The following is a 24,471-nucleotide window of genomic DNA, read 5'->3' as shown; positions in this document are numbered from 1 at the left end:
AGACCAACAGTAGAGAATATGCACTTTGTGTAAAAATGTTTGTATATGCATAGAATCTTTCTGGAAGGATAGATAAAAAACTGGCCACAGTGGCTGCCTCTGAGTGAACTGTGGAAGGAAGCTCACTTGATCCTGACGGCCCTGCTTTTGCATAGCTTTTTTTAAATTTGAGACAGGGTCTCATTCTGTTGCCCAAGCTGGAGTGCAGTGGTGCAATCTCAGCTCACTGCAGCATCTACCTCCCAGGCTCAAGTGATCCTTCTACCATAACCTCCCGAGTCCAGTAGCTGGGACTACAGGTACATGCTTCACCATCTGTACTTTTTTGCATTTTTTGGAGGATCACTTTTGTATTTTTTGGTAGAGACAGGGTTTCACCATGTTGGCCAGGCTGGTCTCAAACTACTAGACTCAAGCAATCTGAATGCTTCAGCCTCCCAATATACTGGGGTTACTGGCATGAGTCACTGCACCTGACCCCATTTTTTTTTTTTTTTTTTTTTTTTTTGAGAGAGAGTCTCGCTCTGTTGCCCAGGCTGGATTGCAGTAGAGCAATCTGAGCTCACTGCAGCCTCCACCTCCTGGGTTCAAGCGATTCTCCTGCCTCACCCCCTCAAGTAGCTGGGATTATAGACGTGCACCATGACGCCCAGCTAATTTTTGTATGTATAGTAGAGATGGTGTTTCACCACGTTGGCCAGGCTGGTCTCGAATTCCTCAGCTCAAGTGATCTGCCCGCCTCAGCCTCCCAAAGTGCTGGGATTATAGGCATGAGCCACTGTGCTCGGCCCACATCTTTATTAAACTCTCTAGAAACTCCCCAGTTTAAATGTATTCTCTGTTTCCTACTGGGATTCTGATAGATACCATACATGAATACATTACTTTTTCAAAAACATTAGAAAACTGTTTTTAGAAAGTAAGGCAGATGTGTAGGTTCAGAAGCATATGTTGTCATGTGGATGATCTAACCAGTCACTAAGCTGAGATGAGGTAAGTGTGGCATACCTGCTCATTGACATCATCCATCCAGAGGCGTAATGTTTTCCGAATAGTCGGGTAATTGTTTCTGCCCCCTGTCTGTGGTTTCAGCAGGCCAGCCTTCTCCAGGTTATGTAAGGTCAATATGTGCTCATAGCCGTATGTCTGCAAGGGAAGTCATTTGGCCTTGATGTCAGATCAGGAAAAGGATTTCTGCAATTTTCAAAGAAGGGCACTTCCAACAAATCAATCTGGTTTGTACTGCAGGACGTGCTACCGAAGTCCAGCAATGCCAGTGGACAGGCACAGAGGACAGGGTGGAGGGATGAAACCTGCCCTAAAACTGCTTCACCTGCTACTGTTAATTAGCAGTTCCAAAGAGAAATTGAAAATTTTTACTTTAAAGTCAGAATTTATGGACCCAACCTAAGTGAGCATCAAATAAATGATAGTGTATTTATATACTGAATATAATTAGCTCTAAAAGAGAATAAGGCATATCTATACATCCTGATAAGAAAGCTCTCCAGGATATATTAAAAACAGTAAAAAATATTGTGTAGATTAGGATATTATTTCTATTTTTTTTTTTTTTTTTGAGATGGAGTTTCACTCTTGTTACCCAGGCTGAAGTGCAATGGCGCGATCTCGGCTCACCGCAACCTCCGCCTCCTGGGTTCAGGCAATTCTCCTGCCTCAGCCTCCTGAGTAGCTGGGATTACAGGCATGCATCACCATGCGCAGCTAGTTTTTTGTATTTTTAGTAGAGACGGGGTTTCACCTTGTTGACCAGGATGGTCTCGATCTCTTGACCTCGTGATCCACCCGCCTCAGCCTCCCAAAGTGCTGGGATTACAGGCGTGAACCACCGCGCCTGGCCTATTTCTATTTTTTAAAAGTAGCCAAGGGCCGGGCATGGTGGCTCACACCTGTAATCCAAGCACTTTGGGAGGTCGAGGCGGGTGGATCATGAGGTCAGAAGTTCAAGACCAGCCTGACTAATACGGTGAAATTGCATCTCTACTGAAAATACAAAAATAAGCCAGGCATGGTGGCGTGTGCCTATAGTCCTAGCTACTCAGAAGGCTGAGGCAGGAGAATAGCCTGAACCCTAGAAGTAGAAGTTGCAATGAGACAAGATCATGCCACTGCACTCCAGCCTGGGCAACAGAGTGAGGCTCCATCTCAAAAAAACAAAAAAAAGTTGCCAAGATCTGGACACAGTAGCTCACGCCTGTAATCCCAGCATTGAGGCGGGCAGATTACTTGAGGTCAGGAGTTTGAGACCAGCCTGGTCAACATGGTGAAACCCCATTTCTACTAACGATACAAAAATTAGCTGGGCCTGGTGGCAGGTACCTGTAATGCCAGCTACTCGGGAGACTGAGGCAGAAGAATGGGTTGAACCCAGGAGGCAGAGATTACAGTGAGCCAAGATTGTGCCACTGCACTCCAGCCTGGGCAACAGGGTGAGACACTGTCTCAAAAAAAAAAAAAATTTTAAAAAGTAGCCAACATTTATGTAATATTTTCGATGAGCTGGGCCCCGTTCTGGTCTAAGCACTTTTATACATTAACTCAGTCATCCTGGCTCTAACCCCATGATGTAGGTATCATTATTATCTTCATTTTACAGAGATGTTTCAATAACCTGCCTAAGGTCACACAGTTAGTGAAGAGTAGAGCTGAAGGATCCAGCCAATCGCACTCTGAAGTCTGTGTATGGAAAGATTCTCTGTCTATAAATGCAAAGAATGGTTTGGAAGGAAGCAAACCAGATTGCTGACACTAGTCACACCTGGGGAGGGAAATGTGGGTACAGGGGATGTTCACATTTTGTTCCACGTACTTCTGCATTATTTGACTCTTATACAAGAATGTATAACTTGAAAAAAGACAAAAACAAAAAAATTAATAAGCACTCAATTTTAATAAAAATGTACTTAACTGTGCCTGGTAATCGCAAATAAATACTACCTGAGTCATTTTCAAACAAAGGGGAGAATTTTTTTAAATAAGAGTGGGCTCTTCCTTATTACAAAGTAACACAGGCTTACTTTAAGTAAACCTGCTAAGCAACTGTTATCAGAAATTGGCAGAAAGTTCTTTTCCTCCACTGTATAATTGCCAAGTTAAGAACATGGGCGCTACACCCAAATTGCCTGGGTTTTACCACTGGCTGTGCCACTTACCAGCCAGGTAACCTTGGGTGAGTTACCTAAACTAGTCTGTGCCTCAGTTTTTCATCCATAAAACTGGGACGATAACAGTGTCTAACTCACAGGGTGGTTGTGAAGATTTGTTGTTGCTGTTGTTGTTAACTACAGTTAACAAGGTACAATGTTGTGAAGATTAAACGAATGCACATAAAGCTTTTCCAGTAGGCCCTAGCATAGAGTAGATGCTCAATAAATGTTAGCTATCATTATTTTTTACTTTCTGTGAAAAAAGCTATGTTGCCCAGGCTGGTCTTGGCCTCCAGAATCCTCCTGCCTCTGTCCCACAAAATAGTGGGATTACAGGGGTGAGCCACTGTGCCCAGCCTGTTAGCTATTATCACACAAATACAATAAGCAACGATGGTTTCCAAGACCAATTTCTCTAGGTGTTAAAAAATTTAAAAAACCGGTAACAATATACCGAAATGGAAGCTTTGAATTTTTTATTTTTAAAAAAATTTTATTTTTTATTATTTTTTGAGACAGAGTCTCACTGTGTCACCCAGCCTGGAGTGCAGTGGTGTGATCTTGGCACACTGTAACCTCCGCCTCCTGAGTTCAAGTGATTCTTCTGGCTCAGCCTCCCAAATCGCTGGGACTACAGGTGCACACCATCACGCCTGGCTAATTTTTGTATTTTTAGTAGAGACAGGGTTTCACCATGTTGGCCAGGCTGGTCTTGAACCCCTGACCTCAAGTGATCTACCTGCTTCACCCTCCAAAAGTGCTGGGATTACAGGCGTAAGCCACTGTGCCTGGCCAATGAAGTATTTTTTAAAAAGATGCTGTCCCCCTTGGCAAATTAATAATTTAAAAATATACTTACCTGGAGAATCTCTCTTTTGTAATAATCCAAAACTTTTTGTTTGAGCCCACTATTACACACGGATTGGAGGCAAACTAGTCTTAATACCTTGATCAATGAGTGCTTTTGGGCAATACAATCCTCAATGTAATTGTTGACCTAGAAATAAAGTAGCATACATATACATATATATATACACACACACACACACGCACGTACGTGTACACACACACACACACACACACACACAAAATGCCCGGTTTGGGAACTTAAAAGAACTTGATGTTTACTATTATTTTTCAAAGTCCAATAAAGGAGATATGTGGGAAAATGAGTTATTTTTTCACAATCCCTAACTCCTCCCTGAAATAGCTCTCCTAGCCCCAGCCACATGCACACCTAGGCTAGCGCGCGTGCACGTACACACATACACACCCCCCCCCAAGTGATTAGGCCAAGTCACTGGAGCCCAAGGCCACTGAGAATACAATTGGTCACTCCACATGTCTGTCTGGACCCATCTGTCTCTAAGGACACGCTTCTAAGAGGCTACCAGATGCCTAGTCCATTTCAATAATATCAACAATTTATCTAGCAAAAACTATCAGTAATTGTTTAATGTTAGGAATTTTCATAAAAGTTAATTTAAAATTTGTTACCAGAGCTAGATATTTAAAGGAATTATGTAAGAAACTCTCTCAAAAAAGCCAATACCTTAATTTAAAAATATTTGATTTCAGGGGCTAGGTCTCATCTTGCCATGTATGGCAGAAAGAGTCTTGCACAGAATAACGACAAACATCTGTTACATGATAAAATCTACACTTGCACATTTTGTATTTGTTTTTAAAAATATTTAGGCGGCTGGGCGCAGAGGCTCACGCCTGTAATCCCAGCACTTTGGGAGGCCGAGACGGGCAGATCACCTAAAGTCAGGAGTTTGAGACCAGCCTGGCCAAAATGGTAAAACCCCGTCTCTACTAAAAATACAAAAATTTGCTTATACCATCATTACTGGAGATAGAAAAAAAAAAAAAAAAAAAAAAAAGCCAGGTGTGGTGGCACATGCCTGTAATCCCAGCTACTCGAGAGGCTGAGGCAGGAGAATCACTTGAACCCGGGAGGCAGAGGTTGCAGTGCGCTGAGATCGTGCCACTGCACTCCAGCCTGGGAAACAGAGACTCTGCCTCAAAAAAAAAAAAATTTAGGCAAGGCATGGGAATCAAAGCAGTTGCTTTTCTGGCTAGAATCTGATGTTTAATAAACTTTTAATTACTTGTTAAAGAGGATTTTTTGTCCACATACCTTATCGGTGTCTATTCCAGACATAAACTCCTGTTCCACGGTTAATTTATCAAAGAAGTCTTCAGAAGCTAAAATGAATTAATTAGCAAATTTGCAACTTAGAAATTAAATGTTAATTTACTGGAGTGGCATGCTTTTATACACAGAGCATGGCTCAGAAACTAGACAGGTGGCTGGGCATGGTAGCTCAAACCTGTAATCTCAGAACTTTGGGAGGCTGAGGCGGGGGTGGATCACTTCAGGTCAGGAGTTCAAGACCAGCCTGACCAACATGGCCAAACCCCATCTCTTTTTTTTGTTTGTTTGTTTTTCTTTTTTCTTTTTTTTTTTTTTTTTGAGACGGAGTTTCGCTCTTGATACCCAGGCTGGAGCACAATGGCGCGATCTCGGCTCACCGCAATCTCCGCCTCCTGGGTTCAGACAATTCTCCTGCCTCAGCCTCCTGAGTAGCTGGGATTACAGGCACGCGCCACCGTGCCCAGCTAATTTTTTTTTTTTTGTATTAGTAGAGACGGGGTTTCACCATGTTGACCAGGATGGTCTCGATCTCTTGACCTCGTGATCCACCCGCCTCGGCCTCCCAAAGTGCTGGGATTACAGGCTTGAGCCACCGCGCCCGGCCTGTTTTTCTTTTTTTTAATAGAGATGGGATGTCACCATGTTGGCCAGTCTGGTCTCGAACTCCTGACCTCAGGTGATCCACCCATCTCGGCCTCCCAAAGTGCTGGGATTACAGGCGTGAGCCACCGCGCCCGGCCAGCCAAACCCCACCTCTACCAAAAATATAAAAATTAGCCAGCTGTGGTGGCGCACACCTGTAGTTCCAGCTACTCAGGAGGCTGAGGCGAGAATCACTTGAACCTGGGAGGCAGAGGTTACAGTGAGCTAAGATCATGCCACTGCATTCTAGCCTGGGCAACAGAGCAAGACACTGTCTCAAAAAGAAAGAAAGAAACCAGACATCATGCAAAAAAAGCAAGCAAGCAATAAATTCAAGTCATCATCTGAAGAAAATCTTCTAGGAAACATGAAAAACCCTAGGCCTCTGTACTCCTAAGTTACACTGAGATAGAGTTGACAACGGCCCTCCTTTGTATCCTTAGGATTTCAGTACAGATCCCAGAATGAGCGTCAGTATCAATAAAAGCTAATTCCTCAAGAGCATTTCATTTTCATCATTAGGTTCCACCCAATTTCAACTGGTTTCCACTTCTACTAACAGGAAAACAAAGGAGTGATTTTCCAACACTGTGTTTTAGTTAAGGTTCGAAGTATACTTCATGAAACAATCTCCTACTCAGCTTTTACAGCCCTGTGTTGTAATGAACAAACTCATGTCTGCTTTAATAGACATCTTCTGAGCTCTTTCAAAATACTCAACATATACTCTCTGTACCAATTCTGCATAGAGTCTTCAAGGAAAGAACAGCAGCAACAACAAAAAATCACGCTGCGCCAATTAAGTAATCCTTCAAAAAGGAAACAAGCAGCCAGGCGCGTGCTTCACGCCTGTAATCCCGGCACTTTGGGAGGCTGAGGCAGGTGGATCACCTGAGGTCGGGAATTCAAGACCAACCTGACCAACATGGTGAAACCCCATCTCGACCAAAAATACAAAATTATCTGGGCATGGTGGTGCGTGCCTGTAATCCCAGCTACTTGGGAGGCTGAGGCAGGAGAATCACTTGAACCCAGGAGGCGGAGGTTGTGGTGAGCCCAGATCGCACCACTGCACTCCAGCCTGGGCAACAAGAGTGAAACTCAGTCTCAAAATAAAAAAGTAAAAAGAAAAAAGCTATATTAAAAAAATTAACTATCTCAAATTATGATGTCAAACTTAAAATTTTTTTCTCTTATCTACATTCCAAATATTTTTCATATAAATGATAATGAAAAAAACTGAGTTAACAAATGGAACATTCTTTTTTTTTTTTTTGAAATGGAGTCTTGCTCACCCAGGCTGGAGTGCAGTGATGTAATCTCAGCTCACTGCAACCTCCACTTCCAGGGTTCAAGTGATTCTCATGTCTCAGATTCCTGAGTAGCTGAGACTACAGGCATGTGCCACCACACCCAGCTAATTTTTGTATTTTTGGTAGAGGTGCAGTTTCACCATGTTGCCCAGGCTGGTCTTGAAGTCCTGGACTCAAGTGATCTGCCCACCTCAGCCTCCCAAAGTGCTGGGATTACAGGTGTGAGCCACCATGCCCAGCCTGGAACATTCTTAACTATTAACATACATATACTTAGTTAATACAGGGAACATGGTATTAAGACAGAGCTGTCTCCCAAGGAGGCATCGTGGTGTTGATGACCTAGGTGTAAAACGCCGTGTGTGCTAGTAGCCCCAGGTGGAAACCACCATTACAAGGGATACTCACTAGTGACATCTTTGATCAATTCTGCAATCGAGGTATGGTTTGCCAGCGAGCCCCTTGCTGCCTGCATGTGCGGCAACTGGGAAACAAACTGCTTGATCTCCCCCACGGTCTTTGCGTTGTGTCTTTCCTGAAAGAAACAAGACAGCAGCGCCTCAGGCAGGGAAGACAGTTTATTTATGTGTTCATTTATTTTATTTATGTTTTTGACAGGGAGTCTTGCTCTGTCACCCAGGCTGGAGTGCAGTGGTGCTATCTCGGCTCACTGGAACCTCTCCCTCCAGGATTCAAGTGATTCTCCTGCCTCAGCCTCCTGAGTAGCTGGGATTACAGGTGCCTGCCACCACGCCCAGCTAATTGTTGTACTTTTAGTAGAGATCGGGTTTTACTGTATTGATCAGGCTGGTCTCAAACTCCTGACCTTAAGTGATCCACCCACCTTGGCCTCCCAAAGTGTTAGGATTACAGGTGTGAGCCACCACGCCTGGCTGATATTTTATTTTTAAGTGCTCTGTTTTTTGTATTGTTCAGAGGATGTTTCATTTATATTAATATGAAAGGCAGAATGGACAACAAATAAATCGGGCGAAACACAGCTCCAACATTATACAGAAAAACAGAAAAGTACATGTCACTGAAATATAGAGCTCACGGTGCCTGTCTCCCGAATTAGCACTTCTTTAGAGAAGCAGATGCCTCAGTATCCCTCTTCCAGTGTACCAGCTCACACACTGTGTCAGTATTTTGTGGGCATCCGGGTATTGGTGAAAGACAGTTTACATAAATCATACAAATTTCTGAGTAAAAAACGAAGACAAAAAATATTTAGAGGGTACCATAAAGAGGAAAACTTTCCTATGTAATAGAAAAAAAAAAAACAAAACACCGTTTTTTCTGTTGAACCTCAGTCTTGTCTTTGATTTTGAGACAGGGTCTCTCTCTGTCGGCGAGGCTGGAGTGCAGTGGCACCATCACAGCTCACTGCAGCCTCCAAATCCTAGGCTCCCACCTGAGCCTCCCGAGTCGCTGGGATTACAGGCACATGCCACTGTGTTCAGCTAGTTAAAAAAAAAAAAAAAGAAGAAGAAGTTGTTTTGTAGAGACGGTGTCTTGCTGTGTTGCCCAGGCTGGTCCAGAACTTCCGGGCTCAAGTGATCCTCCTGCCTCAGCCTCTGAAGTGCTGGGATGACAGGTGGGAGCCAGTGTGCCTGGCCTGAACCTTAGTCTTGAGTATAGTCTATGAACAAAGCGAACCTAGCTTGGTGATGATATTTTTTGGCAAAATGTAGTAACTTAAACCAAAGTAACTTCAGAAATATGAAAATCAATTAATGAATATAATTCCTAAGAAAGATAAAATCTGGAATTACATGGCCGAGTTCCAAGTCAGCCTGGAAAACACAGGGAGACCCCGTCTCTACAAAAAAAAAACAAAAACCAAAAAACTTAGCCGGGCATGATGGCATGTTCCTATGGTCCCAGCTACTCCGGAGGCTGAGGTGGGAGGATTGCTTGAGCCTGGGAGGTAGCAGCTGTAGTAGGCCGTGATTGTACCACTGCCTCCATCCTGGGTGACAGAGTGAGACCCTGTCTCAAAAAAAAAAATCTGGAACTACATACTCAATGAAAAATTCATTCTCAAAAACTTCCAATTTATGTTTCTAAAGTCTAAATATTCAGAGTTTACCATCTTGTTGAATTCCCATGTTTCAAAAAGGAGCCTGAGCAAAAATAAGCTAGTGAATGGGCAAGAGGAGGCAGAAAGGTGAGAATTAAGCCCCCAATTTAAAAGCCCTGGGTTGCTGGGGATTTCAGTCTCATTATCACTCATCACACGTGCTGGGGTCCCCTGCCACAGTCACACTGGCTAAACTTGAGTTTGCAGCATGAACCACAAGTTCTATTAGAGAGGAACTTTTATTTATAGTACAGATGGCTTCCTCTTAAGCGAGGCAGGAAATAATTTAAAAGATGGTAAAGCAAATGTTTATGATGGAAGTCTGTAAACTGCAAACACCTGTGCCTCCATCTACCCCCCACGCAAAAAGCGCTTTATACCACATGGGTGTGAGAAAGTTTAAATGAAAGAAAACCTTGGATCTTCCAATACGGAATTTGTAGTTACTGAAGATGAGAAAAGTTGCACCGAAGCCCAGCTTAATGGTTCTGTATTTTTGGAGCTTTTATTCATTCCCCTCTGGGATGGGCATGTACCTGAGATCCAGAGTTTCAGAATGACACCCCAAACTTGCCTCACCTCAAATGCTGCAGAGATGACTTTTGCTTTCTTGCTGAGCACAGAGCCCACTGCATTGAAGTTCTTATCTCGGATCTCAGCATAGAGCTCCTCTGCAGAATTCAGCTGCAGCTTCTTTGCTTCTGTGGGGAGGTCCTTACCACCATCGCCCTGTTTCTTAGGTGCAAATTTCTCTGGAGGTAATTTCACATAACCTGAACGGCAATGGAAGGGAATAAGCACCTGTGTGCAATGACTGGAAGAACCAATCAAGCGCCCAAGCACAAAACAGTTTCCAGCTCGGGAGACAGCGAAAGATGGCAAACGACACACAGCTCTGAGCTTTCGATGTTCCATGATCAAAGTACAGGAAGTAGTGACTAACATTGACACCACAGTTCCAATTATCTTTGGGGCATTTACGTAAACCACATGCAGTAATGTCCACTTCCTGAACTTATTCAGAGAGTAGGTCACTTTTCCACTCAGAAAGCTTACAAGGATCTCCCTAGTGTCTCTCTGTGTTTTTTCAAATTGTAGATCATGGTCCATCAGTGGATCATGAAATCAAACTGGTGGGTTGCAAGTAGCATCTTAAAAACAAAAAGAAAACAACAGTACCCAAAACAGCACAGAGCAGAAAATACAAAAGCTGATCACATGACATTAGAGAAGCTAGCGGTGGCTTCGGTTTTTTTTTTAACTTTTGTTTCAGTTTCACATGCACATATGTATACATGTATGTATGTACTGGGTCATGATGTAAAATACATTACTCACTGATTCTCACTCTATCTCATGATATAAAATATATTTCTCACATATTTCTCCAAAATAGCATGGTATCCACTTCCTCTGCGAAGTAACTTTAATCTCCTTCTTTCTACTCTGCTCCTGCCAAGCCAAGTGAGTCCCTATTTCCCTGGAACACCCAACATGTGCTCATGAACTGCTGATGGCATGCAGCTGGTGTAACTCTGCAGTAAAGCAATTTGGCAACACGTACCAAGTGTTTCACCCCAAAATCCTGCATCAGGTAATCCAGGGAAAGAAAATAATCTGATATATAAAAAAAATCTTACATAGGCTGGGCATGGTGGCTCACGCCTCTAACCCCAGCACTTTGAGAGGCTAAAGTGGGAGGATCTCTTTATATTTTATTTTATTTTATTTATTTGAGACAGAGTCTTGCTCTGTCACCTTGCCTGGCTAATTTTTGTATTTTTAGTAGCGATGGGGTTTCACCATGTTGGCCAGGCTGGTCTTGAACTCCTAACCTCAGGTGATCTGCCCACCTCAGGCTACCAAAGTGCTGGGATTACAGGCATGAGCCACCACACCCGGCCACTTTTTTTTTTTTTTAACTGAGACAGAGTCTCGCTCTGTCACCCAGGCTGGAGTACAGCCGTGTGATCTTGGCTTACTGCAACCTTGGCCTCCCAGGTTCAAGCAGTTCTCCTGCTTCAGCCTCCCAGGTAGCTGGGATTACAGGTGCACACCACCATGTCTGGCTAATTTTTGCATTTTTAGTAGAGATGGGGTTTCACCATGTTGGCCAGGGTGGTCTCAAATGCCTGACTTCAAGTGATCTATCTGCTTCAGCCTCCCAAAGTGGTGCGATTAGAGGTGTGAGCCATCACACCTGGCCTGGGAGGATCTCTTGAACCTAGTTCAAGACCAGCTGGGAAAACATAGGGAGACCCGGTCTCTATAAAAACTTGAAAAGTGGCCGGGCGCGGTGGCTCAAGCCTGTAATCCCAGCACTTTGGGAGGCCGAGGCGGGTGGATCACGAGGTCAAGAGATCGAGACCATCCTGGTCAACATGGTGAAACCCCGTCTCTACTAAAAATACAAAAAATTAGCTGGGCATGGTGGCGCGTGCCTGTAATCCCAGCTACTCAGGAGGCTGAGGCAGGAGAATTGCCTGAACCCAGGAGGCGGAGGTTGCGGTGAGCCGAGATCACGCCATTGCACTCCAGCCTGGGTATCAAGAGCGAAACTCCGTCTCAAAAAAAAAAAAAAAAAAAAAAAAAAACTTGAAAAGTTAGCTGGGCCTGGTGGAGCATTCCTATAATCCCAGCTGCTTGGGGGGCCGAGGTGGAAGGACTGCTTGAGCCGAAAAGGTCAAGGCAATAGTGGGGTATGATCACGCCACTGTTCTCTAGCCTGGGCGACCGAGTGAGACTCTGTCTCAAAAACAACAACATTGGCTGGGCACGGTGGCTCACACCTGTAATCCCAGCAATTTGGGAGGCTGAGGAGGGCAAACTGCTTGAGCTCAAGAGTTCAAGACCAGCCTGGGCAACATGGTGAAACCCATCTAAACAAATAAACAAAAAACAAAAACAACAAAAACCCCACTTACATACATAGATGTTTTTATAATGACACACACAGGAAAAAACCTAAAATGCCCAACATTAGAGGAATGACTCTGTCAACTAGGGTTTAAATGTACTGTGGATTTATTTATTTATTATTTTTTTGTGGTGAGACGGAGGAGTTTCACTCTTGTTGCCCAGGCTGGAGTGCAATGGCATGATCTTAGCTTACTGCAACCTCTGCCTCCTGGGTTCAAGCAATTCTCCTGACTCAGCCTCCTGAGTAGCTGAGATTACAGGTGCACACCACCACACCCGGCTAATTTTTGTTTGTATTTAGTAGAGACAGGGTTTCACCATGTTGGTCAGGCTGGTCTCGAACTCCTGACCTCTGGTGATCTGCCTGCCTTGGCCTCCCAAAGTGCTGGGATTACAGGCGTGAGCCACTGCGCCCAATCTATATTGTGGATTTTAACGAATGCATATGCTAGGAAAATGCTCATTAGCTTACCAAATCAAAACTCAGGTTTGAAACTATTTGTACAACCTGATTCCATTTTTCATTCATTAAAATAAACTACACAAGGGGGAAAAAAGACAGTAAGGAAATACACCACAAAATTAACAGTGGTTTTCCCAAGGTTTGGGGCCATAGGTCCACAGGGTAGGGCTGGAAGATAATAAGGGATCTATGTTTTCTTCTATTTTTCCAACTTTTTTCTTAATCAATGTTTGACTTATATTACAAAAAAACTTGCTACAAGGAGGCTGGGAATTTAAACATACTGTCTTCTTAGAAAACTCCCTCCGACCTACCTCTCACCTGTCCTACATAGCTGTCCCTTGGGCCAACTCCCAGCCCCCTTTCCCCTGTGCCACTCCCCATCCTCAACTGCAGAGCACTCCTTTCATGTCTTCCTGGGTGGCACACACTCTGGGACCACCCCGTTTCTCTCATTTCCACCCATGACCCAGTGGAGGGTTCTCCTGAAATGAATTCCTCTGTCAATAAATAGAGTTTTACAAAGTAGTAGCCATTTTTTTGACAAATAACAATAATAATAATAAAAAGACTTTTTACAATCTTATAAAAGACCTTACGGAGGCGTGTGTAGAAACACCCGTTCATGTCTCTCTCTCCATTCCCTCACCCAGGTCATGCACTCATTCATTCTTGTGGTAAATTGCACATCATACAAAAATTACCACTTTGTTTTACAATGAACGAACCAGTAGCACTTAGTACATACACAACATGGTAGGACCACAGCCAGTCTCTAGTTCCAGAGTTTTTTTTATCCCAAAGGGAAGCCCTATAGCCAATAAGCAGTCACTCCCCATCTCCTTCCTGCAGTCCTGGCAACCATGAGTCTGTTTTCCCTCTGAATTTTAGGCCTATCTTTTTTTAAATGTTTTTTCAATTTTTCACCTTGGTTTTTTTTTTTTGAGACAGAGTCTTACTCTGTCGCCCAGGCTGGAGTGTAGTGGCATGATCTTGGCTCACTGCAACTTCCGCCTCCTGAATTCAAGCGATTCTCATGCTTCACCCTCCTGAGTAGCTGGTACTACAGGTATGTGCCACCAAATCCAGCTGTGTGTGTGTGTGTGTGTGTGTGTGTCTGCCTCAAACTCCTCCCCTCAAGTGATCTGCCTGCCTTGGCCTCCCAAAGTGCTGGGGTTACAGGCGTGAGCCACTGTGCCCAGCCCCATCTTCCTTACGCATCCCTCCCCTCGGGCCTTTCCTTGGAGCCCTGTGACTTCATTCAGGATGGCAATAGAGGCTGGGGACTATGCAGATGAGGGAAGAAGGCAGGCTGAGACAGGTGTGGGGGTCTGTGGTGAGGCAGGGAGCTCTGGATACTGGGTCTCAGCCACCCAGTGGGAGCATGGCCTCTTGCCAGTGCTTCCAGTATTTTTCAAGTTATGGCAAAACTCAGGATCATTACTTAAAATGTATCACATTTTAAAGCTGACAGAAAATATCACGTAGGCCAAGACCAACCAAACCAAAATGCTTGTGACTGTCACCAAACCACCCACCAAGCCCAAGCTCTAGCCAGCCACCCAAGTCTTCCATCAAGTGGCCTCAACCTTCTGTACCAGCCGTTTCTCTAAAATATTTCCCCAGTCGTGTGCTCCACTCAAGCACGCTGCTTGGCTCATCATGACTTTTTGTGTGATGCCGCCTGCCGCTGCTGCAGGACCCCCGTCTAAACTCTGCTTCTTTCCAAACCCAGCACAAACGCCACTGCTTCCACAGCCTTCCGCAAAGATGCGTGCATCCCATACGCCAGTGCCCTCTGCGCGGAGACCTGTTGCCTCGGCCCACAGGGGACAAAGAAGGGCCTGGGCACTAAATTGCTGCCAACTCTTGTGTCACCGACAACTGCAGTTTGCTCAGAGGTCACTGAATCCCAGTGTCTGAAAGTCAAAGTCAGTACTTTCATTGTTTCAAGGGTTCTCTGATTTATATGTAAAGCAAGCAGCTTTCTGAAAACCGACCCTCTGGAGGCGTGATCTGGTTAGTCTGCCTCCAGTTATTTCCCTTTCTTAAGGTATTCTGTTATTTTTTTATCTATTATAAATATAGTTTGGAACACAAATACATACACATACAAATATATAATAATTTCGAATTGGAAAAAGCATGCCTATGCAACTTTTTATGTTCCACAATTATTATTTTGATGTTTCCATAATTTCTTTGTTTTTTGAGACAAAGTGTCGCTCTGTCACCCAGGCTGTAGGGCAGTGGTACTATCTCAGCTTATTGCAACCTCTGCCTCCAGGTTCAAGCAATTCTCCCACCTCAGCCTCCCAAGTAGCTGGGATTACAGGCACACACCACCATGCCCGGCTAATTTTTTGTATTTTTTTTAGAGACGGGTCTCACCATGTGGGCCAGGCTGGTCTCAAATTCCTGACCTCAAGTGATCCACCTACCTTGGCCTCCTAAAGTGCTGGGATTACAGGTGTGTGCCACCATGCCCAGCTGGTTCCATAATATTTTATAATGTACTCCACCACTGAGATTGTTTGGAAAATTCTGGTAAGAAAATGGAAATTGAAAAAAATTTTTTTTTTGAGGTGGAGTCTCACTCTGTTGCCCAGGATGGAGTGCAGTGGTGCCATCTCAGCTAACCACAACCTCCACCTCCTGGGTTCAAGTGATTCTCCTGCCTCAGCCTCCCAAGTAGCTGGGACTATAGGTACACACCACCATGCCTGGCTAATTTTTATTATTTTTCATAAAGACAGGGTTTCGCTATGTTGACCAGCTGGTCTCAAACTCCCAACCTCATGATCTGCCTACCTTGGCCTCCCAAAGTGCTGGGATTACAGGCGTGTGCCACCACACCCAGCCTGGAAATTGAAATTTTTATGCAAATCTCACTGATCCCCTTTTTTGGGATGATCCCTCAAAGGACATTCTTAGGCTTTGGGTTTTCTTGAGCCAAGGGTTAGAAAAGTTTTATATGTTGCCAAATGGTTTACAAAAAGGTCTGTATTAATCTACACTTTGAAATCGTCATTAAAATTGGATCTCTGACTTCAAATAGGCTTAAGTGTCCAATATACAAACAGTAGCCTCCACAAAAGATATTCTTCTCATATTACCTATTAGTGGAAACAGACATCACGTACTTACTGTTCTGAATGCCATAAATTTCATCAATGAGTCCTTCATACGTTAGCTGAGTGGCAAGGGGCGTTAATAAATCCACATTCCGATCAAGCAACAAGAGATTATCAAAAACAGGAAATATTGAATTCTGGCTTCCTGTAAACTCTCTCTTCATCCTGATCATCATATTGGCCACTTGCTGGAAACAAAACATTGGATGAGGTGGGGTCCTCCTGGGAACGAGCAGATTTTAAAATTCGTCTAAAACCAGAAACACAATCAAAAAAGGAAAAAACGGAGAAAACTGTGGAAGAGTGCATTGCTAAGGAATAAGCAGCTCTAGAAAAGCGCCTTGCTGCCGACACCCATCCCAACACTGGCGCCCAGCGAGCTGCCATTTGCCAATGAGGCATAAAATCAGGTCAGTCTATTCTTGGGATTTGCAGTAGTTATGTTCTATGAAGTCACTGTAAACACTAAATTAGTGAAGATGGGACCACTGTTCCTGGGGGAAATGCAGTTAGGTGAGCCTCTGGTCTCAACGTTTTTGTGAAATGATCAACATAGAACCCAGTTTTATATGTGTTTCTGCTTAAAGATGCCTGAGTTAACATCACTGTTGATCATTCACCTTGAACTCACAGTCCCAGCTCTGTGACTTGTGCCTGAACGAAGCATCTCTGACACATGTAATGTCTCTGCCAGGCATATCACAGCCTTCCTGTGCTCAGGACACCAGACTGCACCTCAGCCCTACGACTGGGGGCCATTTTAAACAGTGAAATCACCAAAAAATGTACAAACGTGTGAAAAACATGACAGTGACACTGTGAAAAGGACACTTGCTGGCAGTCTGAGAGCTGAAATGGGAAAGTGGAGTGTCACACTGCCTCAGATGGGAACATGCGCAATTGGTTACTCAAACTCACCACTGTGCCCACCCATAAAAGCACCCAGAATACTGACGTGGAGGGTTATAAGTGTATTTTTTTTTTTTTTGAGACGGAGTTTCGCTCTTGTTACCCAGGCTGGAGTGCAATGGCGCTATCTCGGCTCACTGCAACCTCCGCCTCCTGGGTTCAGGCAATTCTCCTGCCTCAGCCTCCTGAGTAGCTGGGATTACAGGCGTGCACCACCATGCCCAGCTAATTTTTTGTATTTTTAGTAGAGACGGAGTTTCACCATGTTGACCAGGATGGTCTCGATCTCTTGACCTCGTGTTCCACCCGCCTCGGCCTCCCAAAGTGCTGGGATTACAGGCGTGAGCCACCGAGCCCGGCCCTATAAGTGCATTTTAATGAGGTGGCAAATTCACGAGTACAGTATTCGTAAATAATTAGGATCAACTGAATTTGTGTGTAAGGAGCTTCCCGTTCCTGCTCCCTTTCGGGGTGTGAAGGGCCCCTCCTTTGCCACCAGAAAGCAGCTGGTTCTCACCCGAGCGCATTCTCCTTTCCCGAAGATCTGGGGGATCGTTCCGTACAGAGCTTGCAGGGTCATCAGCCCCTTGGCTGCGTGGTACAGGCTCGTCTGGTCGCCCTCCAGGTAGCACTCCTGTGAGGGGAAAGGCCAATTACTGCCAGGCCACGGGGACCTCCTAGGGGCCCCTCTCTGTTCCTGGGGCTGGGGTGCAGCAACAGATAATAAAATCATTTCTGGTGATTTCACCCTGTGCCAGGAAAACTGGGGACTCAAGTTCATTTTCCAAAACTGCTGCCTGCCAGTCTAGGCCCTAAGGCTGGCAGCCCCAAGGGTTGGTGCAGCCATGGAAGCACCTTTCCTGGGCAGAGCTGGGGCTTCTGGAAGAAAACTGTTCACCTGGCGTGCCAGCTCTTCTGAATCAGCTCTTGAATAAAAGACTGTAGAACACAGACTTACACTGAGACATGGGGTCCTATTCACTGGTGAATGTAAACTCTGGCAGGACGTGCTGGGAGAGCCACATGCTAATGCCCAGAAATGCAAAAGACCACAGGACAGATACTGCATTGTTCTTACAAAGGATGAGGCAGATTTTCACGACAAGTGACAACCGAAAGCCACAATCTCTTGAGAAATGAAAAGAACAAGTTGAACAACCTTGAGTATAATCTCATTTCATAAAATATATATATTTTTGCATTGAAAAAAGGACCTCCAAAATACACACAAAACCACCTGGGAAGACTGGGTGCACTGGCTCATGGCTGTAATCCCAGCACTTTGGGAGGCTGAGGCAGGTGGATCACCTGAGGTCAGGAGTTCGAGACCAGCTGGACCAACATGGCAAAACCCGATCTCTACTAAAAATATAAACACTAGCCAGGCTTGGTGGCGTGTGCCTGTAATCCCAGCTACGCAGGAGGCTGAGGTGGGAGAATCACTGGAGCCCGGGAGGCAGAGTCTGCAGTGCGCCGAGATTGAGATCGCACCACTGCACTCCAGGCTGGGTGACAAAGTGATAATCCAAAAAAAGACAGAACAACAAGTGTGTCCATGTGGATGTGCAACTGGACCCCTCACACACTGCTGCTGGGAGTACAAACGTGTTTACAGCTTCAGTGCAGGAGTTTGGCAGCTCCTCAAAATGTTCAATGTAGAGTTGCCATGTGAGTCAGCAAATCTACTCCTAGGTATATCTACGATAAATGAAAATATACATCTACAAAAAAACTTTTCTCAAAAATATCATGACAGCCAAACAGTGGAAACAACCCATCAGGTGTCCATCAACTGATGAATGACAGCATTACAATGCAATGCTATTCAGCAACAAAAAGGAATGAAGCCCTGACACGAGCTACAACCTGGATGAACCCTGAAAACATGACACTAAGTGACGATGCCACACACAAAGGACCACATACGTATTATGTGATTTCATTTCTAAGAAATCTCCAGAATAAGTTCAAAACCAGCCTGGGTAACACAATGAGATGCTGTCTCTCCAAAAAATAAAAATAGAAATAAAAGAAATTTTTTAAAAATTAGGCGGATGTGGTGGCACATGCCTGTAGTTTCAGCTAATCGAAGGGCTGAGGCTAGCGGATTGCTCAAGCCTGGAGATCAAGGCTGCAGTGAGGTATGATCACATCACTGCACTTCAGCCTGGGCAAAAGAATGAGACTCTGTCTCAAAAAAAAGAAAAAGAAAACTCCAGAATAGGCAAATTCATACAGACTGAACTAGATTAGTGCCTGCCAGAGGCTGGGGGAAGGAAGGATAGGGATGGACTGCTACTGGGCACGGGCTTCTTTTTGGGGTAGTTAAAATGTTCCATACTTAGACAGTGGTGATAGTTGCACAACATTGTGAATACACTAAAAACCATGTATTCTCACCATCAAGGAGAGAATTTCATGGTATTGTGAGTTGTTGTTATTTTCCTTTTTGAGATAGTCTCCCTCTGTCACCCAAGCTGGAGTGCAGTGCCACAATCTTGGCTTACTGCCACCTCTGCCTCCTGGGTTCAAGTGATTCTCCTGCCTCAGCCTCTTGAGTAGCTGGGATTATAAGCACTCACCACTATACCCGGCTAACCTTTGTATTTTTGGTAGAGACGGGGTTTCGCCTTGTGGCCCAGGCTGGTCTCGAACTCCTGACATCAGGTGATCCGCCCGCCTCAGCCTCCTAAAGTGCTGGGATTATAGGCGTGAACCAATGCACCTAGCCAGTATTGTGAGTTATAATAAAACTATTATTTAAAAATTTAACTACTTTTAAAGGGAAATGTCTACATGATAAAAGACATAAACAAAGTTAAAAGACAAGAGTCAGACTGGGAAGATACATGCAGTTTTTTTTTTTGTTTTTTTTTTTTTTTGAGACAGAGTTTCGCTCTTGTTACCCAGGCTGGAGTGCAGTGGCGTGATCTCGGCTCACCGCAACCTCCGCCTCCTGGGTTCAGGCAATTCTCCTGCCTCAGCCTCCTGAGTAGCTGGAATTACAGGCACGCGTCACTATGCCCAGCTAATTTTTTGTATTTTTAGTAGAGACGGGGTTTCACCATGTTGACCAGGATGGTCTCGATCTCTTGACCTCGTGATCCACCCGCCTCGGCCTCCCAAAGTGCTGGGATTACAGGTGTGAGCCACCGCGCCCGGCCCACTTGCAGCTTTTATAACACATAATGATCAACATCCAGAATATACAAAGAATTACCCAAAAAGAAAAATGGGCAAAGAAAATGAACAAACAATTTGCTGAAGAGAAAATCTTAAACATCAATAAACATATAAAATGGAACTCAGTTTCACGGTAATTACAAATTAAAACAATACTGTGATACTTTCACACTCATAAACTGGGCAAAAATTAATGCCTGATGTAAAGGAAATACCAAACTTACTTTGAATGCACACTCTGATTCCATGGATAAGAGATCCCCATCAAACGGAATGAGATCTAAGCTGTACTCCTCCCTATGAATAAAGGATCCCAAGACACCCAGATCCTTCAACCGCTGTTCGCACAACAGGCTACGGCGTGGCACAAACAGAATGTGGAAATCTCTCGTTGGGCCTCGTCTATCTTCACTGCAAAGGAAGTGACATTTGTTAGCTTATGAGCTCCTAAGAGTCATGGACCATTTTGCTTTGTTTATCCTTACTACCTGGCACATACTAGGCACTATAAAGCTGGCTAGATAAATCATATAAATAATGACTCTCAGGTCAGGTGGAGTGGCTCACATCTGTAATCCCAGTACTTTGGGAGAACAAGGTGGGCAGATCACTTGAGGTCAGGAGTTCGAGACCAGTCTGGCCAATGCGGTGAAATCCCATCTCTACTAAAAAAAAAAAAAAAAAATTAGGCGGGCATGGTGGCAGGCACCTGTAATCTCAGCTACTCGGGAGGCTGAGGCAGGAAAATTGCTTGAATCTGGGAGGTGGAGGTTGCAGTGAGCTGAGACCGTGCCACTGCACTCCAGCCTGGGGAACAGATCAAGACTCCATCTCAAAGATGAATAAATAAATAAAATATACAAATATTAGCTGGGTGTGGTGGCATGTGTGCCTGTAATCCCAGCTACTCAGGAGGCTAAGGCAGGGGAATCTCTTGGACACATGAGGCAGAGGTTGCAGTGAGCAGGGATCCCACCACTGTACTCCACCCTGGGCAACAGAGAGCCTGTGTCTCAAAAAAATAACCAAAAACTGACTCTCAGACCCAAATTGTTACAGTTGCACCCACTCTCTTTCTTCCCCAACAGAAAAGGAGCATTGAGTCCTGGCTAGTACTTTTTTAGTATTCTCTTAAACTATTTATGGGGCATTAAAGCTCTGAAGTTTACTGAAATAGGTATTTGTGTCTCACTAAAAACAAATGGTTCTTCAACCAAAGCAATGCAGCCACAAAGAGTCTTAAATTAAAATGAAAGATCACTCTTGACTCCCACTCCTAGTCTCATTGACAGTGGACTTCCAAAAATAGCCCTTATGCTTTTAAGATTCTAGGGGCTGCATCAATCAATTGTACCACAGAGTGCAGACTCGGCTGGGAGCACTTCCTCTATAGAGTGGATGCTGTATTAAATTTTAATCAGCTCTTTTTTTTGCTTATGATATTCAAGTACATGCAGTATATTTTAAAATAACTGCTGGAGGCTTATTTTTTTAAACCAGGGTCGTTTTTACTGACACACATTTAAACTTTTGGCTATCCTTAAAGAATGGTGTTAGAAGACGATCCTTCTCTCAAACTGCTGAGAACGACTTCCTCAGTTTCCCATCCTCTCTTTTACGTATTTAATTTTTGGGGGGTACATAGCAAGTGTGTACATTTATGGGGTCCTTGAGATGTTATGATACAGGCATGCAATGTGAAATAAGCACATCACTGAGAATGCGGGGGGCACATCCTCCCAAGCACTTACTGAGTTACAAACAATCCAATTACACTTTTTTTTTTTTTGAGACGGAGTCCCCCTCTGTTGCCCAGGCTGGAGTGCAGTAGCAGGATCTCGGCTCACTGCAACCTTGGCCTCCCAGGTTCAAAAGATTCTTGTGCCTTAGCCTCACAAGTAGCTGGGATTACAGGCACGTGACACCACACCCAGCTAATTTTTGTATTTTTAGTACAGATGGGGTTTCACTACATTGGCCAGGCTGGTCTCGAACTCCTGACCTAAAGTGATCCACCCACCTTGGCCTCCCAAAATGCTGGGATTACAGGTGTGAGCCACCGTGCCCAGCCTCACTCTTTATGTTTAAAACTATGCAATTAAGGCTGGGGCTGATGTCTCATACCTGTAATCCCAGCATTTTGGGAGGCCAAGGTGGGCAGATCACCTGAGGTCAGGTGTTCGACACCAGCCTGGCTAACATGGTGAAACCCCATTTCTAATAAAAATACAAAAAATTAGCCAGGCGTGTTAGTGCACACCTGTAATCCCAGCTACTCAGGAGGCTGAGGCAGGAGAATGGCTTGAACCCGGGGGCAGGGGCTGGAGGTTGCAGTGAACTGAGATCAAGCCATTGCACTCCAGCATGGGAAACAAGATCGAAACTCCATCTCAAAAAAAAAAAAAAAAAAAAAAAAAAGGCTCACGCCTGTAATCCCAGCACTTGAGGAGGCCGAGGAGGAGGGCGGATCACGAGGTCAGGAGTTCAAGACCAGCCTGACCGACATGGTGAAACCCTGTCTCTACTAAAACTACAAAAAAAAAAAAAAGCAATTAAGTTACAATTAATTATAGTCCTCCTGTTGTGCTATCAAATAGTAGGTCTGATTCATTCTATTTTTTTTTGTACCCATTAACCATCTCCACCTTCCCCCAGCCCTCATCTTCTCTTTTATATTCTTCCATGCCCATCTCAGTTTTCCAAAAGACCACCTTGCACTGGCAAGAGTGAGGGTCTTCCATGAGAAGGAGCTCATACATTAAAAGCATGATAGGGACCAAACTCTTTTAGATCAAACACAAGCTCTGAGATACCTGAGCACGTTTTCAGCAATTATATCCATCAACTCTAGCCTGGGTCTGACAAAAAAAATAATATTCTTGACATCAGCTGCCGGCAAACGACTTCCTTTAAGTGTGAACATTTTTTCCACTTCATGTTCCTAGGCAAACACATACACAAAAGGTTAACAAAAACACTGGAATTTACCTATCATTTTCAGACTCAGAAATCATAAACACTCCCAGTCAAGTGCACATTAATATTTTAATATTGAAATTTAAATTCCCTCAAAGCCAAATATATAAAGAACAAAGTTTCAGGCCGGGCGCGGTGGCTCACGCCTGTAATCCCAGCACTTTGGGAGGCCGAGGCGGGTGGATCACGAGGTCAAGAGATCGAGACCATCCTGGTCAACATGGTGAAACCCCGTCTCTACTAAAAATACGAAAAATTAGCTGGGCACGGTGGCGCGTGCCTGTAATCCCAGCTACTCAGGAGGCTCAGGCAGGAGAATTGCCTGAACTCAGGAGGCTGAGGTTGAGGTGAGCCGAGATTGCGCCATTGCACTCCAGCCTGGGTAACAAGAGCGAAACTCTGTCTCAAAAAAAAAAAAAAAGAACAAAGTTTCAGTATAAAGCCACTGGTTTTGTTTTGTTTTGTTTTGTTTTTTTGAGAAGGAGTCTCACTCTGTTGCCCTGGCTGGAGTGCAGGCTCACTGTAACCTCCACCTCCTGGGTTCAAGTGATTCTCCTGCCTCAGCCTCCAGAGTAGCTGGGATTACAGGCGCCCACCACCACACCCAGCTAATTTTTGTATTTTGAGTGGAGATGGGGTTTGTTGTTAAAAAAGAAATTAAACATTTTGGAGTTTTCTGTTGTTGTTTTGTTTTTGAGATGGAATCTTGCTCTGTCACCCAGATTGTTGTCACCCAGGCATGTTGGCCAGGCTGGTCTCGAAATTCTGACCTTAAGCAATCCACCTGTCTCGCGGCCTCCCAAAGTGCTGGGATTACAGGTGTGAGCCACCACGCCCGGCCCTAAAGCCACTGTTATTGCAGCAGCATTCAAATGACTCTTACATAACGAACTTTCAAAAACACCAGGTAATGGTCACATAATATAATGCTAGGATCAGTACAGAACCACTGGCCAACGGATATAACATGTTAATTGGGCACTAGTATCAGTGTTTATAAAGACCAAACAGCTTTGCAAAGCAATGATTAAGGAAGAAATATAAAATCCTATCATAACTGCTGAAGTACAGAATTATTATTCCCCTAACAAAACCCAAATAGCTCATTTACCTTCAATAGTGAATACTGCGCAATCAGGCCAAAGGGTCCAGTTAGGTATTCATCCCAGACTATTGCCTGTAAGAAGGGAGAAACATTCTCTTATTATAGTTAATATCAGGAATTTCAACAGTATCAATAGAAAATAGCCTATCACAAACAGAAGGATTATTTGCTTCAAACTCTGGGGATTAAAAAATTTACTCCTTGTGTTGTAAGATTTAAAAAATAATAATAATAAAGGAGAAAAAAGAAATTAAACATTTTGGAGTTTTCTGTTGTTGTTTTGTTTTTGAGATGGAATCTTGCTCTGTCACCCAGATTAGAGTGCAATGGTGTGATATCAGCACATCACAACCTCTGCCTCCAGGGTTCAAGTGATTCTCCTATCTCAGCCTTCTGAGTAGCTGGGATTACAGGCA

General features: G+C 44.3%; 1 protein-coding gene across 3 annotated transcripts in view; it reads right to left on the bottom strand.

Annotated features, from left to right (window-relative positions):
* VPS33A (VPS33A core subunit of CORVET and HOPS complexes) overlaps positions 1 to 24,471 on the bottom strand; it is a 32,100-nt gene that overhangs the window by 5,406 nt on the left and 2,223 nt on the right. The window contains exons 2-11 of one of the 3 annotated variants that reach the window (XM_012476931.3): positions 24,062 to 24,127; positions 22,788 to 22,915; positions 20,199 to 20,385; positions 17,309 to 17,425; positions 15,896 to 16,070; positions 9,946 to 10,139; positions 7,692 to 7,818; positions 5,311 to 5,378; positions 4,027 to 4,164; positions 1,009 to 1,146 (exon numbers count right to left, since the gene is read on the bottom strand). In XM_012476931.3, coding sequence (XP_012332354.1) covers positions 1,009 to 1,146; positions 4,027 to 4,164; positions 5,311 to 5,378; positions 7,692 to 7,818; positions 9,946 to 10,139; positions 15,896 to 16,070; positions 17,309 to 17,425; positions 20,199 to 20,385; positions 22,788 to 22,915; positions 24,062 to 24,127 — 1,338 coding nt within the window. The remainder of the gene's footprint in view (positions 1 to 1,008; positions 1,147 to 4,026; positions 4,165 to 5,310; positions 5,379 to 7,691; positions 7,819 to 9,945; positions 10,140 to 15,895; positions 16,071 to 17,308; positions 17,426 to 20,198; positions 20,386 to 22,787; positions 22,916 to 24,061; positions 24,128 to 24,471) is intronic. The other 2 variants (XM_012476934.3, XM_064379657.1) reach the window with 2 other exon arrangements.

The sequence above is a fragment of the Aotus nancymaae genome, unplaced genomic scaffold (assembly GCF_030222135.1).
Source record: "Aotus nancymaae isolate 86718 unplaced genomic scaffold, 86718_ANA_hifiasm-v0.15.2.pri h1tg000021l, whole genome shotgun sequence".
NCBI lineage: Eukaryota > Metazoa > Chordata > Mammalia > Primates > Aotidae > Aotus > Aotus nancymaae.
Note: the sequence above shows the minus strand (reverse complement) of the source record. Positions and strands in the feature narration are given on the sequence as shown.